Source organism: Linepithema humile, chromosome 2 (assembly GCF_040581485.1).
Source record: "Linepithema humile isolate Giens D197 chromosome 2, Lhum_UNIL_v1.0, whole genome shotgun sequence".
In the NCBI taxonomy this organism is placed as follows: Eukaryota; Metazoa; Arthropoda; class Insecta; order Hymenoptera; family Formicidae; genus Linepithema; species Linepithema humile.
Window position 1 is genome coordinate 24,263,781 of NC_090129.1, and position 18,542 is coordinate 24,282,322.

The 18,542-nt window shown below is 34.7% G+C and overlaps 1 protein-coding gene across 3 annotated transcripts in view; it reads left to right on the forward strand.

Annotated features, from left to right (window-relative positions):
* The first annotated feature begins 157 nt into the window (after nt 1-157).
* LOC105667745 (protein eva-1 homolog C) overlaps nt 158-18,542 on the forward strand; it is a 156,577-nt gene continuing 138,192 nt past the window's right edge. Inside the window, exon 1 of one of the 3 annotated variants that reach the window (XM_012359729.2) lies at nt 158-1,127. In XM_012359729.2, the coding sequence (XP_012215152.1) occupies nt 1,022-1,127 (106 nt within the window). In that variant the 5' untranslated portion in view covers nt 158-1,021. The remainder of the gene's footprint in view (nt 1,128-18,542) is intronic. The other 2 variants (XM_012359727.2, XM_012359730.2) reach the window with 2 other exon arrangements.

The window sequence follows — 18,542 nt, forward strand, 5'->3', positions numbered from 1 at the left end:
ATGATGTGATTCTAATTATCGCAGTGCAGTCAGCACTGCGATTTATGCATGTTTAATTTATTGTTGACGTTGCGATCGAGTAGCCATCTTGTAGCCATCTCATTTCTTTTGTCATTCTTTTGTTATACTAACGCAACCATATATATCTTTGTTTTAGATAATTTTGACGGAGTACGGTTGGCACAGAGTTAAGCCTATCTCGGTCGTATCGAAAATTCGACGAGAATACACCCTGTGGTGGAACGACCGAGAGAAGAGCAGGCGAGAGCGCATGAGTCGACCGGCTGCCGGCCGTGACGTCACGCGCGACGCGCAGCCCTACTTTCAAAAGTCCCGACTACCGCTCAGTCGCGCGTCGTGCATCGAGCGATGTGTATGTTTCTCTGTTTAAATTTCTATGCGTGACCATGTTATTTTGACAGTCCGATATTCTACGTCTCCCGCGAGTTTCGTGAATCTCGCGACGTTTCGAACGACGAGCGCGTGAAAACGCGACGATGCAGCAGTGTGAACTTGACCGCGGGCGGTGAATAAGTGTGTTCACGAACGCTAAGCCATTTTAAATGCTAGATCGCAGAACAATACGGATATATCTAGTACATATTTTACGTGATTTTAACAATTTCGGCATGGATAACGCCCACGTCCGGATTTCGCGATGCGGATCGAAGTGAGTTGTTAGGTTAAGAGGTTTGAGAATCTCGAGCGACGAGTTCTTGAAGCAAATTATAAGTGTAAATCGACCTGAAATAAACGTCTCGGATTTTCGAGATCATGGCGCATCAGCTTGGAACGATTCGGTGCTATCGGCTTTGATCGAAACAGACTGACCGGAATGATCGATTCGAGTTCAATGACTTCGCGGCGGGTGACTTGTTTTCGTTGTTAATAGTTATACGGAAGTATCTGATATCGTAGTGTCGATGACCAAAGTGCGGGTAGTGTCGCGTATCAGTGCGAAATCCGTTAATAGCATACGACGGTGTGGCATCAGTGTGGCGATTGACTGATTAGTGTGACGATGATTTTAATTAGTGCAGCGGTCAGGAAGGGAATGGTCATGATGGTGCTGGTGGTGTCGTTGCTGCTTCTACGACCCTATCTGGCAGCGGGCTCCGACAATTTGGGTAAGTTATTTTTTTATGTTTTTGAAATTGGAGGTTAGAATCAATTATAATTTTGATGAACTTCACTCTTAATGCTGTAGATATGCGCATATTCGACTTGCAACAAGTATTCGTTTCTATTAATTTTAATTGTTTGTTTATTAACTGTTAAAAATTAACAGTTACAAAATTATAAAGGTTAGGTTACAATTAACCTTTACAAAATTATGCCGATTTTAATCTCCGTTTCGCACAAGCTATTAAATGAAATAATGATATAAATTAGTTGTTAATACTGTGTTCCAAAAGGTTATAAAAAAGTACTTAAAAATATTCTAAGCGAGATAAGTAGTCTTTTTTTAAATACTGCTTAATTTTTAATCTTTACGTGTTTAAAAATTAAAAAAGTAACTATCTATTGAGTTAATTAAGAAATTATTGAGTTTTCTATTAAATTTTTCGTTTAAGTCGGACGAAGATAAAATCAATGCAAAAACATGAAACAAAATACGAGAAATTTCTCAAAATTAAATGTGTTAGGATAAAATTGACTGAATCTTGTCTGTACCTACTCTTATTGGAGGCAACAGCGATACAAAGTGGCAACTCCATGTGCATATAATTAAGAGATTAGAGAGTAAATTGAAGGAATTGCCGCTCGGGAGATGTTGCATGTCGCTTGCGTTTAGCCCCGTCTTTCGTGATACCTAAGGCGCTGCGCGCGCGCGCGCGCGCGCGCGTATTCCTGCAATAATTAGTATAATCAGACTTAATGATGTTAAAGTCGATATCTCGTCTCGTGGCATCGACGCAACTCGACGTCTACGCTCGTTTTGATTCATGGGGCAAACTCCCGACTCAATGCGCCATAAATCAAGGATCATTGCGACGCGTGAATTAGTTGCGACCCAGCCGCTTGTATAATTTATCTAGCACGTAAAATCGTTTACATATATAGATAACAGTTGTCAAGCGCGTTTTATGTCCACGCGCGCGTGCGCTCTAGTTTGCGAATTAAACGAATATATCGTGGGATTTGTAAGAACCACCCGGTTATATCCGGCTACCGCTATGACAATTTACGATGGCTCGTATTTCGCGAGTGTCGATTTGTTGGGGAATTAGCGTATTCGTTAATTATTAATACTGAGGAAAGGAACCGATTTTATTTCCTGAATCAGAGTTCTCTACATTTTCGAAAATTGTAAAGTGTGGAATAACACAATGAAATGGAGGCTTGCGGATCTATAAGTTGAATTTTCTGTTGGAATATTAGCATTAAAGCGGTGAACCGCTGGGGAATTTTGGTACACAAAATCGAGATATTACTAGGATTATTAGTCATAAAGTTATTAGCGGAAATTCTAAACAAGCATTAATGGCTGAAATATTACTTCTTACCTAAATATAATTTCATATAGATATAATAATTTAATTAATTAATTTAGTTTACATTCTTGATACTTTGGGAAAAGGTTACGTGGAATGCCCTGCGTACAGATTTGTCATAATTTGAAATTCTTCCTGAGATGTAATTAATAATTTAATATTACATTTCTGCATATTGAGATTTCTGCATATCTGCTTACTATCTCGGATATTATGGAATTAGTTTATTTTAAATTTTTGATTTTGATCTTTCTAAAAATCAAGATCTTTCGCGCTCTACTAATGCACCCGATCGTAACGCCAAAGTGCTCAACATGTCATGTCCAAATACTAGATGACGTCGATTGATCAACGATCGTAAAGTTGGTCAAACCCGTCATGTAGGTGCTAACGTGTGCGAAAAGAAGAAGGGGGAAAAAGAACATGATGAATAAAGGCGGGAGAAGAATGGACAGTGCATTTGCGCGGGACGGCGAATAGCCGCAGGAAGAAAGCGCGTAATTACCCTCGTAAATCTATCGGATGTTTTCGAAGGAAGGAAAGAGATCGGGCGTCCCCCGCCGATGGCACTTTATCGATAGTCTGCGCAGTCGTTTGGTCTCGCTCGTAAATTCTTATTATAATTGGCGCGATCGCGACTGGAAATCGCGATCGGCGATGATCGTCGTCGCGGCGGCTTTGCTAGTTTGAAAAGTTGCCGTCATCTCTATAAATCCCTTGAAACGATGGACGCGCTCGCGGGCTTACATACGGCTGAAGTTTCACAGATCCAGGTGAGAGATGCAAAAAAAGCTAGCACGAGCGGGTAAAGAAAGAGCTTCGCTAGGTAACGCGAGAACATTTGGCTTAAAGAGCTCGATGTTATGATCTTTAAAAAAAGTTGCCTGAGCAGATAGTTCTGAAATAGATTCAGCTCATCTTTTAGATACTTATTCGGATTAGCTATGCATCGCGTTGGGAAAGCATCATTGCGCTGAATTGAGGATAAATTCTCAGTAAATGTTCGTGTAACTGGTGCTCGGGCAACGCCTTATATAACTTAATCTTGATTATCTTGCACGGATATCTTTGCCGTCTTCCACTATAAATTGTACAAAATCTGTGCGAAATGAGGTCACGAACTGCAGGGGGAATGCGCACCTATCTGCATTTCGCCGGGAACAATTCTTCCGTGGCCATAATTCAGCGCTGTCAGCGAAAAAAACGGACAAGTCGTAATTTTCACTCTTTCGTGAAATAGATTCGAATATTCGAAAATTAATGCAAGATATTTTATATTCGCAACAGTCGCCGCGATGAAATACGAGTGGACCGGCTTGTGCGCATCGTATCGAAATCTGCGCGAATGCAGTCGCGATTTCAATGAAATTTTCTTTTCTTTTGTTCGAATTTCGGTATCTTTGACGCACTGCTATAGACATTGTATATTGAGACAATTATGGCACTCTAGAAAATTGATACTGCTTATAGGTAAATATTCTTCCGTTATAGGATTTCGTTATACAATTAATTTTCTTGTCATTTAAATTATGTAGCGGTAGATTTTCCTAAAATAGTTTGCAGACGGTATTAATTTACGCAGAGTTATAGTCCTTATGCGAAGTAAAACAATAGCTCGTATACATAATTAATTAACCGCCCCATGGAGCAGGTTCAAGAGTCGAATACGATTAAAGGCTTCTCTGTTTCGTTCTCCATTTTAATCGTCATCAGCATTCTGATTGTCTTATATCATTAAATTTAGGTCGACAGTTTCCACGTTCCTGAGATAGATTTATGATCTTCAACACGTCGTACATTATTTCATAAATTATTTCATAAATTATTCAGTACTATAATGGGAAAATTCAAGATGATTTCTTGTAGAACAAATTTTGTAAACGATTCATTACATTATTTCACGTGTATTCGTATTGGTCGTATTGTATTGTTTACTGTATCGTATTGCTTCTCGTCTGACTGATTCGTTTGATTTGCTTTAACGATGCGTGTTTGTCAATGCATCACGCGGATGGATTCATGATCGATGCGATAAACGTGTTCTTGTCGTGTTACAAACTCTCGCGCTATCGGCATCCTCTCTCTTTCTCTCATCCTTCCACATTCAATCTCGCACATTCTTTTCGGGATAAAAGTTTCGACGGGAGAGCACTTCGTTTTCAAGCTTTTCCATTTCCGTTTCCATCCTCGCCGTCTTACGGTCGCCGCAACAGAATGCCTATTTCTCGATTCTCGATTCAGCAAGTCACACAGAATAGGTAGCTTGCTCTGCTACAGTTTAGTAGCGGTCTACATTTCGCGGGAGTGCATTTACCTATTGTTCGGCTGGCTCGTCTTTCTTTCCGAGTTGAAAGCGTGCCCAATCTACATATCTGTCCTCGTGTTTCCGGCGCTGCACGCACGCTGCCGCTCGTCGCTTCCACTCTGTTATTTGCTGCTTTCGTAATATTGGCAGTTGCGATTTTCACGTGTAGGATTGCTATGAGATTGCGTCTGTATTTTGATTTAGAGATGAGCTCTGTAACAACACGCGTTACTTTTGGAACGAGCTGCGCGGATTACCGCTACGTACCGTGTCTGATTTGGTTGTTTCTTCTGCAGATTTAAGAGTGCACTCAATTTACATGTGTATCCACATGAGTATAAAGTTTTTACCGCTTTTTCTTATCGACTCGCAGTACGCGATCAACCGCATGTACAGTTTGTTCTGGTTTCATTTGATTTTTTTTCTTTCCATCCTCTTCATTTTTCTATGAAAATTTTTGAGAACAAACAGAAAAATTCCAAAAATTGCTTGCTTTGAAATTGTGATCTTGAACGGGCAAGATAAGCCGCAGCTGCATGTTTTAAACATTAGGATGCAAAAGGTCAAAGTTCGGTCGATGCAACGAGTGCATTACGACGAAGTCGCGGTAACTAGATTTTGTGATGATCAAAATCCGACTTGTACAAAAAACAGCACGACGCAGCAGATTTTCCTCGTCGTTTGGTTCGTATTTCGTAAATTACCATTTTCTGAGAGATTTTGCGAGCTTCTCGAAGTACGTGTATACGCGAGTAGCAAGTCTTGCCGTCCGTCATGCTCAACATCGCATAAGCAAATTAGTAGAATTTCGGTCGACCGGAATTTGCAGCAAAACAACCGTAAATAAACGGCAACTGTTTACGAATCTATCCAGCAACAACGCCGAAATGCCTACGATTGATAGAGGTAATCCACGGTATACGTCATTAATATGGAATTATTCTGGCCGCGGCGATCGTGCGGGTCATCTCTCGTCGCGTTTATCCCTTACGATTGATGAGGTGGCGTTCGTAACACGTGGATAACTTTGCGAATAGAGCGTGTGTATCGAGTGTGCTTTCGAGATAATTATTGGCCGCTAATTTGCAGTCGTTGCCATCTGCCTAATGGCGCTTGTATACGCGCATGGCACACTTGATAATTTATTAATAATACATGCGTAAGAGTACGCGTGACACGCTCGTCAACGAAACTCGATGTGTAAATCTATTTTGTGCGAATTTCACCTGGCTATTGTGCAATTAATGGGAAATCGTGATTTTTTCACAATGCTTTCAAAATATGCTTTGTTAATATTTATATTTTATATTATTTTTCCCATTTATAATTTTACAATATATTTGCCATATTTGATGTAAATCGATACAGTTGATTCGGAGCGATGTCGCGATAAATACGGGAAAATAGATGAAAATTACATTTTCTCTATACAGATGTAGTTAAATTCATGATTAGCTATTGTGTTGCACATATCACGGTGAAGATTATTCTATACATTTTAACATAATCTCTCTGGTTTACAACTTAGATCACTGTTAATTGAAGAAGTTGATGCGGATATGCGGCTTTTTGGAACGTTCAAATTCCGTAACTTTTGTTAAATAGCTCAGCTCAGTGACGTTGCAGCGAGTTCCTCAATTAGGACTTCCAACTTAGAGGAAGTTAAAAAGATTACGTGGTTCTCGGTGTTCTGGCTGAAACTGTTTATCACTTTCCGTTAGAGAATTTAGTATAATACTGTATAGATCTATATAGGTTTTGGCACGTTGAACGCTATAGAGATACATATATCTGCAATTGTTTGAATAAAAGAGAAAGATATAACAGCATCCTTGATTATTTTTTAAATTAAATGACCGTGTTACTATATCACGGATTATTTTATGCAATATTTTCCGTTACTTATGTATATATTACATTGTACGTCACATCATATTTTCAAATAATGTGATTGTAGCACGCCGTGAAGCTCATTGTGTTATATCCATGCAATACAGTTTTAAAAGCTGCATTATCGCGCTTAATGCACATTTGTTACACGGCAATGACAGAAATTGAAGGCTGTAGCTGGTGGAATATCCTTTTGCGGGACAAATTAACCAACACCAACCGCTTTATAAATCGAAGCGTACTTGATAACCGCGTATCGCTATTTTGTGTCCATTTTACCGTAAGCTATTCGCAAATTTATTGCGGCTATAGATTTGCGCAAGCTTTTCACATAGGCATACCACGCGTTTACCCCACTGTTATTTACCAACGCTGCGTCGTATCTGATTAATTAGATTTGTTTTAATGGTCGAAAGTATACAATGCTAGTAACTATAACGCCAAAATGTGCAACTTACAAAATAAAAAGTACAACATGCGTAACATGATTTTTAATTAACTGTATATATAAATTAGCTTTTATCGACTTTCATCATTCATTAATACATTATATGGGAAAATTCTGTGCAGTATCGTAAAATATAATATTTTATATGTCGTTATCGCGAAATTTCCATACGTTTATCCTCATTAATAGTTTGACAGTTACTGTACTAACGACAGTAATTTAAAAAAATTCTACATATAAAATATCGATATAAAAAAATAATAAGATATCTGATCACCACAATTTTTGGAATTTTACTTCAAATGCTTGCTCGACATCAAATTGTTACGCGTATGAACTAGTTGGACGTGATATCACTATTTTCATGGGAACACCGGGAAGAGTTTGCACAAAGAATTAGGTGCAGCATGCGGGCGGGAATCGGAGCAGCAACTTTCCGAAAACCGGGAAGAGCGGGACGGCGCAATGTTGCCGCTGGTGCAGCGTTGAATCACGGCTGCATCTGCCGTATATTAGTTTCCATTTCAGTTTCCAGCTTTGGAACTCTCGAATTTTCCTCTTTTGTCCCGTACACCGCGCGCCTCGCGTATCCCCTTACACGCGGAAGCGACGACGGGGCTGTTCCGTAGCGTCATTATGTAGCTACTTAAAAAAAAAAAAATATATATTCTACGCCGCAACTGCTTAATTAGAGATACTAGCCGTCTAATTATGCTCGGCGAGCGTCTGCAGAGTTGTAGGTAGTTTTTGTGTGCGTAGCCTCGTGCAGTGTTCATCTGGCGGTTTTCTCGTCGCACTAACGGCAACTAATTTTTATACGTATTTTGCGCGAATATGGTGATGTACGTTTTGCTGTCGTGCGAATAAAATTGACATAGCCATTTAACACGGTGAAGTGACAGTAAAGTGTTTAATCTGTTGAACGAAAGTAGCGAGTTAATTCGTCTTTTGAAACGTCCGTAAGCTCACTTTTTCATTTACTCATTTGCAAAGGACGTATTAATATAAGAAATTATCCACTTAGCGGGTACTTATCTATCCTCGACGAATTTTTATTACGAAAATTTGAAGTTGCTTTTTCGTCAATTCAATTTCCCGCAGAAATTCTCGTAGAAAATATTTCCTTTCTCGGCTGGAAATTTTTGTGAATATCATGCATGTGGTTTGTATGTACATATGTGCGGTGGAGCACGTACATATCATCTGTCAGGTGTGGCAATCTCGTGGAAATTTCAGATAAGGATAAGTCTCTAAGGGCTAATATCGTTGTTTCTGAATGCCTTTAATAGTCGTTCCGACGACTTTGCCGCGAATAGTCTGCACGATGACACTTCTATGAAAGGAAAGTCGAAAGGATAAAAAGCATTATAAAGAACTATCGCGAGAAATATTCTTGCAAGATTGTAGCACGTGAAAAAGGGCAGAAATATGCTCTTATTGTATCGAGTGCTACACGGAATATATTAAAGTCGATATAAATTTAGGGAAAATTTATTTATTTAATTTTTTTAATCCGCACGATTTAAATAAATTAAGCACGATTAAATAATGAAAGAGCAAAATTATTTTTAAAAGAAGTGTCAAATTCGTTTAATGAGTTTTTGAACGCGATAAAAGATGGTATCAAATTTTTCTGAAAGCTTTTGTACAATTCCAGTACGATCAAGCTTGTTCTAGATTTCCAATTGAGCGACAGTGGAAATAAAATTACGTTCTCCACCTTTGGCTTCTCGACTTCCTGGCAAAAGAATAACTCGCGTATTTTATTTCATGACATCAGGTAGATTCAGTGACAACGTACATGTAGATTCAGTGACGATGTACAACGCGATGTGAATCTGAAAGTGGAAAAAGGTAATACGCAGAGGCATGAGACTTCGTTGAAGAGTCGACGTACTTTCAAGTCGACAAAAATAAAATTAAGAAAATAAGACCGTGAAGCTGCGGTATTTTTCTTGGAAAAGTGCATATTACCTCGGTATCTTAGAGCACTGAAATATATTCTAATAACGATCTAACGTTATTATAGTTCAGCAAATTTACATTACGGCATATCATGCAATATCGTGCGCATTGAGCAATCTCAATATTACAATATTGCATATTGAATGCAGCTGCGTGGAATGCGTTATGCACAATAGTATTTGGACTATTAATTTCCATCTTTTTTCTTTCATTTGGCAGTAGGTCTTTTTATAATTAACTAAGAGAATTCGCACTTTAGCCTTAAATGGTTGTTGTAAAAATTAGTAGATTGTAAAATGCTTTGAATTACCTATTATATCCAAGACCGTTAATTTCGTAAATATTGTTTATTATTTCGTGAATTATTCTTTATCTCTGTCGAGTTGGTAGAAAAAGAATTTTTTTAGAAGAAAATAAGTTTGTTTTGTTGTTTTATTGCTATGCATTTTTATTATTTTTACATACACAAGAATATACATAAAAAAACAACGCAAATAATAAAAATCAATACCCATATTGATTGATGTCGATTCAATTATAAATAAAACTATAAAACTATAATAAAATGGAATAGAAAGATATTAAAACTTTGGATATAGATTGGTTAGTGTGGATTAATTAGTTCACGTTATTTTTGTTGCGGGTTTTTGTCGAATGAAATTTTTGGAGCGAAGATACGATATTGCTGTTACACGGACGGCATTCAGCTCATTGGCCAATACTTCGATTTCACGCTTCACGACATAAAAGAATATGCAACGTTGTATACGGGGGCAATGCTTGTCCTTATTTTTCTACTCCTGTTCTTACCTATAAATAATATCTCGCAACTGCTTTTGTAACATGTATATTATATTTTCCAAGTCTGTTGTCTTTAATGCAGAACAATATAGAAGAAAATCTTGAATAAATTTTCAATGACAAAAATAGAGGATTTATAAAGTAAGGTTTTATAAAAAAGTAGTTAAATCTGTGGGTATCTCTTGCAATATATGCGTGAATATATTCTACACATATAGATTAAACGCACATTAAACTTTAATTAAATAAATTAGTAGCAAGTGCTTTTTGATGATGTAACATTCAAGTCTTCTATTACACGACATTATTTCCGAAATAATTTAATAATATACATGCTATATGTTTTTCATTTGCTATAATAACATGTAATCACAGCTAATTATGCAAATGTTTATAATTGCAATTATTGACGAAGCATTCAGGAATTACAGTAATTGCAAACAAATGGTATATGCTAATTTGTTCTTTATGAATGCCTCGCAAATTATTTTATTCGAAAACATCATGGTTTCATCCTCATTATGCAATAACAATTTTAATGATGCTTGCATAAATATAGATATGTTTCTCTATTTTTAGAAATAGTAAACATATAAAATATAATTTCAGATATAATTGATTAGCCAGGAGTAACGAAAATAACAATTTATTAACAGAATATATACGTATGAGTGTAATAAACTCTGTCTCTCGAAACGCTCAAAAACTCATTCTCGAAAATGCTGTTGCTCTTCAGTTCTCTTAAACTGATAAGACCAAATCAGCCAAATTGAATGCGACTTAGTGGATTATTTGGTACTTATTTTTAGTACTGCTTTGTTTTATTTATTTTATTTTTGTTTTGGTCTTGCTAGCTTCATATTAACTTAGCAGTGCCACGATTTTTTTGTTTTAAATAGCACAGGGTACAAAATTATTTTTGGTGGTACAAAATAGTACAAAATAAGATATAATATTAGATAATTCACTAGGTCGCATTCGATTTCGTTAATTTAGTCCTATCAACTTAAGAAAGCTTTGTTCTTTGCTCTAACATAAGCTGACTATTACTTCTCAAAACTCGTTATATTTTCTATATTTTCTATCATATCTTGTCAATTCTCAATCACGCATGCGCATTTTCGTTATTTTTCAAAACTTTAGTTATACGCTGCACTCGCTTTCATCATATGTCGCACTCGCTCAATACAGTCATATCGTGCAGTCATGCATCAAACGTTCTGACATTTCCATTCACTCTCTCGCTTATTCTTTCATTCTCTCGCTCATTCTTTCACATCCTCGCCTATTCTGTTACTCTCTCATGTACGCGTATTTTTATAATCCTTTTTATTTATTAAAAATCGCTATTAGAAGGAAAAACTTTATGATATCTGCGAGAAATAAAACTGTTTTGTTTGAATAAATATATTATCTTGCATAAAATAAGTGACACATAAAATTAATAAAAAACGTTAGCTTTACTGACAGTGAGTTTAGATTAATGCTTGAAAATCTCAGATAATCGAGCAGTTCGGACAGTTCGGGTTCCTATGTTCGCACATCAAATAGTTTGGATCTTCCGAACTGAAGATATGTTTGGACAATTCGAATTGTTTGAACTAACTTTAGCTCCGAAAATTCGGAAATTGTTATAGTCTGAACATAAACCTTATAGAATATGTAATAACGTTTTAATGTCGTAGTTGAGAGATTAATTTCAATAGGTTCAGAATTATATCATTGATCTTTGATTAATTAACAAACATTTGTTTTATTCAGTTTTGAATCTTTTTTTAAATAAGAGTACGTGAAAAATATCGATTTCTTGTTTGAAATATTTTATTTTATTTGTTCGCAAAATATCAAATTTTAGAAGTATTTCTCGTTTATCTGTCTATTTTTTTAACTAATAATTGTCGGACGTTTAAAATAAAGTATCTTATATAATAGAGACTGGCATTTTTTTAGGTATTTAACATTATTTATTATTTATTATATATAAAACAAAAATCAACAAGTGAATCAAATAAGTATTTAAAAATCAATAACCATTTATTGAGAAATTATTTGTAAATTAATATTTTGTTAATTAAAAAAATTTTGATCTATTTCCAAGTATATTGAAAATAAACTCTCAATTGCGTATAATATATATTTATTGAATTTCATACATATTTAATTAATTATAGAACTAATATTTTCAAATTATGTTAAATATTATTTTTAGTAATGCTAAAAGCTTTTGAAAAATAATTATTGCATATTTGAATTTTTTATTTGTTTTTTGAACAAATATTAAAAAAAAAATATAATTAAAAAAAACTATGTATATAAATTTGGTACTTGGTAAAATATTTTATTAATAAGAATTTCATTTTTATACAAATATTAGAAATAATCATAAATCTTAAACATCTGAGAAATAAAATAATAAATTGATAGATTGGTTACTGTGCTCGATGTTCTCCGGGCCTTTTCTTTTTCTCAGTAATCCATTGATGCTGCTCGCGAAAATACAATTAATTACGATCAATCAAGATATGAAAATCGCACGGCTTTATCGACATTATGATAAAAGAAAAGTGCGATTACACTAAGCTACGATTCGTTCAACACTTGCAAAGTAAGAAACAATAGCACAGGATAATTGAAAATTGCACAGCTAACTTTGTATGTCACCTGCTGTGATTATTCTATTGTATCTAAACTATTGTATATACTTTCGTACGCTTTCTACATTTCTCGCATACGTAAAATAGTATATGTTTAAGTGTTTGCAAATTTGGAATGTTTTACTATCTACGTATTTAATACATAAAGGTGAATAAATATAAAAGTTAAAATGAGGGGAAAATATTTGCGGAAATAACTGGATATTTTTAATCAATGAAATTAATTAATGAAAGTTAATTAATAGTGCGAACTATACATATACATATATTAATCGATAATTATTCATAGAATATAATATCAATATATACTGCGGTTGCGATTTAGGACTTAATTACGTGACGATACGAAGCGATTTTCGCTTCAGTGCTTCAGTGTCGCTATGCAAATGATAGCAAGGTGATAGCGCGCTGACAACAGCGCACGTACATCGCAAAAACACCAAGCGTCTTAGGTCATAAACATCAAGTGCCATGAGCTAACATCGAAATATATAAGGCATCATTAACCATTTAACGAATTAGAAGAAAATTTATCTTCTGTTCCTTTTTGCTCTTCGAATTTAAATTTGTATAAATGATAGCATCTTTTGCACCTTTGTATTATAGACTTGTTAATGTTACCTGAGATAAGAATTTACTATAATCAAGTAAAATTAATATTTATCTTAAATAACGATGACAAGTCTAGAAGACAAAATTACAACAGATTATTTAAATATAGCAATCTTAAATTGTTAAGTATTATTAAGAACTTTGAATATTTTTATGCATATATTAAACAAGAAAAATTGCTATTGCTATTAAATTTTTTCCATTTTATGCAATTTATAATTGTATAGCATATTATTTAAATTGTGAGAGATTAACTTATCTGGATAAAAGAAAGTGGTTCTCATAAATGATTACAATGATGTTTTCTTTCGGATTCTCGAAAACTTCACTTTCAATAAATTTATAAATATTCCGTTTAGTAAATTTATAAGTATTTTTACAAGAAAAGATAATAAAATTTTCAAGAAATTTAGAAAAGATTCTATACTATTTTAAATCTAAAAAAAAGAATGCTAGAGATCGATTAAGATAAGGATTAACTTTAATCCAGTGGAAATAAATTTTGTCTTAAACAATGCTAACGATTTTATAAAAGTACAAAAGATACGATAATAATACATTTGTCAGAATTAAAATTCCAAACACGAGGAACAGAATATACATTTTCTCGTAATACATAGAATATTTTATATCGTCTTTTTGTGGCAATGTTTGGTGTTTGTGTCCTTCAAAGTTGCGTAGATTGTTGGTGACCTTCGACGCGACGAACGTGTTTTATAATTGTTACGTGTTTTCATATTGACTCAGCAGCATTGATGTTGTGTGATCTACGTAGATATTTCTGTGTAACGCGCTATAACCTTGCTATCATTCGCGCGGGGATAGTCAAACAGACGAAGAGACGACGGAAATCGCTCCGCATCGTATTAATATCGTAAATATAAATTGCTCTTAAATCGTAATCGCGATAATATTGATATCTTTCTTTACAAGGAATTGTTAATTAATATACTTTGTAAATTAATAAATTCTCACGCTGTTAATCAGTTGCTATTAATATATTTTATTTTGCGAATTGTTGATTTTAACTTACATATTACTTCGTGTTCAAACTTTATAGTACGAGTAATTGTCTCAAAATACAAATCTGTATTATTTTTTATCTGTAAAAAGTACAAAAAGCGTATAAAAGTAGTTTAGATGTAGTATAACTGTGGCGGATGGTACGCAGAATTAATTGCACAATTTTTGATTTCCTTCCGTTACCGTTGTGTCTGTTTCGGAGAGTTGAATGAATAGTAACTCTGTACGACCATGCTTTTTCGAGTTATATCTGTATCATGCTGTAACAAAATACGGGTCGGAAATGCGCGGAAGTTGATATCAGGAATGCCGTGCAAAGTATCACGCGATCGTCATATTTTCGCGAACGAGTATTACCGAAGGAACCATCGATGGATTGCTGATAGAGGAGAAATAGGAGAAGGAGGCCCGGGGGGCATCCGGCATCAGCAGAACAATTTTGAGGTACGTAATTTATTATTTATTTATTATTAATGTTCAGAAATTTAAGATAGTCAAATAAATCGAACAATTCGGATCTTGATGAACATAATAACTCGATACTGTAGAAAGTATATGATAAATAGATGTTTATAATATTTAATAACATCTAACATATATATCTGTTGATTTATCTATCTACAAAATATTTAAAATATCAAATTATATAATATTAATTATTCAATATATATTCTCTTTCTCAATCTTTCATATTGTTTTATTTTCTCTTATTCTCTTTTATTCTCTTTTATAATCTTTTACTTTATGCTAATTAATAACAAATTTATTTACTGGAGAAGGCGAGAGATATTTTTAAAAATATTTTATCAAATATGCAGTATAAAAATATCAGTATTGGCAATGTGATATTGACATTTGCGTTAAGTTGAGCATAAATAAAAAGCTGCTTAGTTTCTATTTTAAATATATACTATTTTTTGCTTTATTTTTCTTTTATAACAACCGCTCGAATTTTTAGATATTACAAGTTAGGACACGTCGATCACTAGTTATATTCAAACTGTTATATTCTGTTATATTTTCTGGTTATATTCAAACTGTTTGAATCGTTCGAGATACCCGATGCTCATTTCTTTTTTTGCCTCGAACTGTTTGAATAATTCAGACATACAAATTCGAATCTTTTGTCTGAGCTAGTTTGGATATATTTAAACAACATTTAAATATAATACACATATACACATTTTTTATACAATTTTTATATTTCTTGTTAAAATCTATCAAACAATAATTTCTTTCAATCTTCTTTCAAATATATTTTATTTTTTATTCAATTTCTGAAACTTGACAAAGTAGTGATTGAGGTGATAGATTCCTGCTTTGGCTGCATGCCATGAAAGGATAAACGGTAGAGAAAGAGTGGAAAAGTCAGTGAACAGAAAGGAACTCTAGCTTTGAATATCTCTATATCTCTAAATTCCGAATTAGTGGAAATTTTGGACTGCAGGAAACATATTGAAACTCGTCTCTGAATCCAATAGCTTTATCTTTTCCGTTATCTCAGTGAATTCCCCTTCGATCTTTCTACGATCTTTCTACGATCTTTCACCGTTCTTTAACTTTGAGATTAAACTAGTTTCTTTAGTCTTATATATCTTCTCTTACGAGTTTATCAGTCAAATCACGTTAATACTTGTAATTGCGAGAGATTTGATATAATGTCTCGCAGTACAAATTATAATTTTAAAAATAATTATTTTTATTAAAAAATATTTTTTATAAAATTTTCTATAATAAAATTAACTCAAATAGTTTAATTAATTTTTTAACGATAATATTTATGTCACATCAAATGGAATAATTATTTTTTTCTACAATTTTTGTGAGATTGTCTCAGAAAGTCTCTGATTAAGCGCAGTCGTTATATTGAATATCTCTACGTGATAGAGAGCTTAAAACGTGTGGGTCATTTTATGTGAAGGGGAATTGGAATCTGAATGTGGGTGGAAAAAGCTTGCCTGCGTTATAAATCAACCTTTTTCCCAACGGAGGGCGTATTTGACTAAAATTTGCCATCTGATGCCCTTTCAATGTACGAAAGATACTTCATTACCATTTCACTTTTACTTATGGTAGAAATGAGATTTGTATCGTCTTGAAAACAACAACAGAAATGTTTTATGTATTTCTGTTTTTCTCGAAGTAATTCTTTAGCAAACTTATTTTCATACATAATAAAAAATTTGTAACATATTTTTTTAACATAATCTTTTCTGGAATACATTACGTATAAAAGAAAGAATTATGATAGTACGACAATAAATAAGCAGATGTAGTTTAGAAAGAACCATTGGTTAAGTAATGGAAAATAAGAATGTCAGCTTTTGTCTATTCTTGATGGTGCTTATTTTTAGTATCAATTTGTGCGTGAATGAAAAAAGATAATTTGCAATAATGGTACTAATCTCATAACAATCTACTTTATAACTCTTTTTGATTAGTTTTCCCTCACGTTTGAAAGAAATTTTTCTATTTAAATGCAGAATGCAGAGTCTTTAGAACGATGAAACCTGAGATTCTGAAATTGCATACCAACAGTTATTTACGGGATAAGGATTTCTATGAAAATAACTCGATATGTGTGTACGTGCGTGTGTGTGTAGCTTTAATTCATTCGTAGTTGTGAATAATGAGCTTCGCATTCGAGATTCTTAATCCCGTATTGTGTGTCTCTGTGGATCGCGTAGAATCATCTCATTTGAGTATCGTGGGTGCATGCTAGATACATACATGATTTACGTAAAAATATTAGAATACAGACGGTTTACTCGGTATGAAAAAAAGTACTGCATATTTACATTTCTGTAAATTATTTTCTCATATACAGACGCGAGCTTCTCTGAAATAAATGGGGTAGATGTTTTGTATTTTTGCATATTTAATGCAAATATTATTTTCCTCGGTGCAAGACTGCTTTCAGATGCGCGTAATTCTTTTTATACTTATGATCCCTAGTCGCATTACACTTTAAATTATGTCTGTGGATTTTGATGGTGTACATAAGGAAGACATATTTCGCCTTTGAAAAACAGGAAGAACGTTTCCGCTTGCAAATCGGATTCGAGAAACGCTTTAATATCGCGTCCATACTTAATCCAAAAGTAGCAAACTCCATCTCGACGGCGACGCTTCTTAATCCGCGCATTATCCTGCGTGTCTACGGGTCAGGCAGGCACGTCCTTTCAAGCTCTTATCCCCGTGCTGGTGGAGGGGGCGGAGCATTTCATAAATCCTGGCGCGAAAGATAAGTGGGCCTTGAATGTCTCTCGTCCTGCTTCCTTGGCAGCGGTTCATGACCCGCCAGAATCTTCCCGACGTTCTCGCGCGATAAACGGAGTGAGAGCAACGATCTCAAGTCATCCTAGTTTAAAATTAAAATCTTGATTAGCATTGAGTTCTGTTCCGCATGTGGAACGATGCCCATTCGATACGATAGTCGGTTTTATGTTACTGAAAAATGACGTACAACCTTAGATAAAGTAAGTCTATTCTTGATAGCTTTATTTTCCGATCTTTTCTGTACTTAAAAATATAACAGCAAATATGATAATTTTTATCCGAACTTGTTAAAAAGTATATCAATCTTTATTTTTGTTTATAAATAAATTTGACGAAAAATAATTATTTTTATTATGTTATAATTTTATGTACAGACAGAAAATTACACGAGTGCGTGGACGTTACAAATTTTATGCACTCTTTAGAAGTGTTAAATGAAACGAGTTGTTATTCAAGTTTGCGAGATAGAGAGAGAAATAAGCACATCGTAGAAAGTGCAGCTAAACAGACTAGACTTGTAGTTTCTTGTGATAAACACAACATGACGCGTGATCGATAGAGCGGAAGCGACGCGCGACAACGGCGGCGATGCCCGCAAGAAGAATCGGGTCGCGCTAAGTTCACCGGCCGGTAGAATACCGGTTTGCAATTGCCCGGGCGATATGAAGCTATAAATGCGATAAAGAGCCGGATATGCTTCGACCATACGTTTGGCGAAGCTGCAACACGAAGTGCCGACGTAATCATAGGCATCGATCCGGTTTCTGGAGTACCATAAACTTACCGAGTATCCCTGGCGCCTCGACATTCACCACCCCCGGGGCGCTGTATTCAGTCTGTAATTTGCGAGATATTCGTCGTTATCTCGTATGCTTTGTATACAAATGATCGTACATCAGCATAGCATTGCCGCTCGAACGTTCAGTCTCGGTTGATTGTTTATTTAAGATATTTTTCTCTTCCGCATCGCGGCTGACCGTAGAATTTACGAGATATTCTTGGTGCGCGTAATCTTTTGCTTCTTAATAGATAGGTTGCTATAAGTAATCGTGCATGTTTAGAGAAGTACG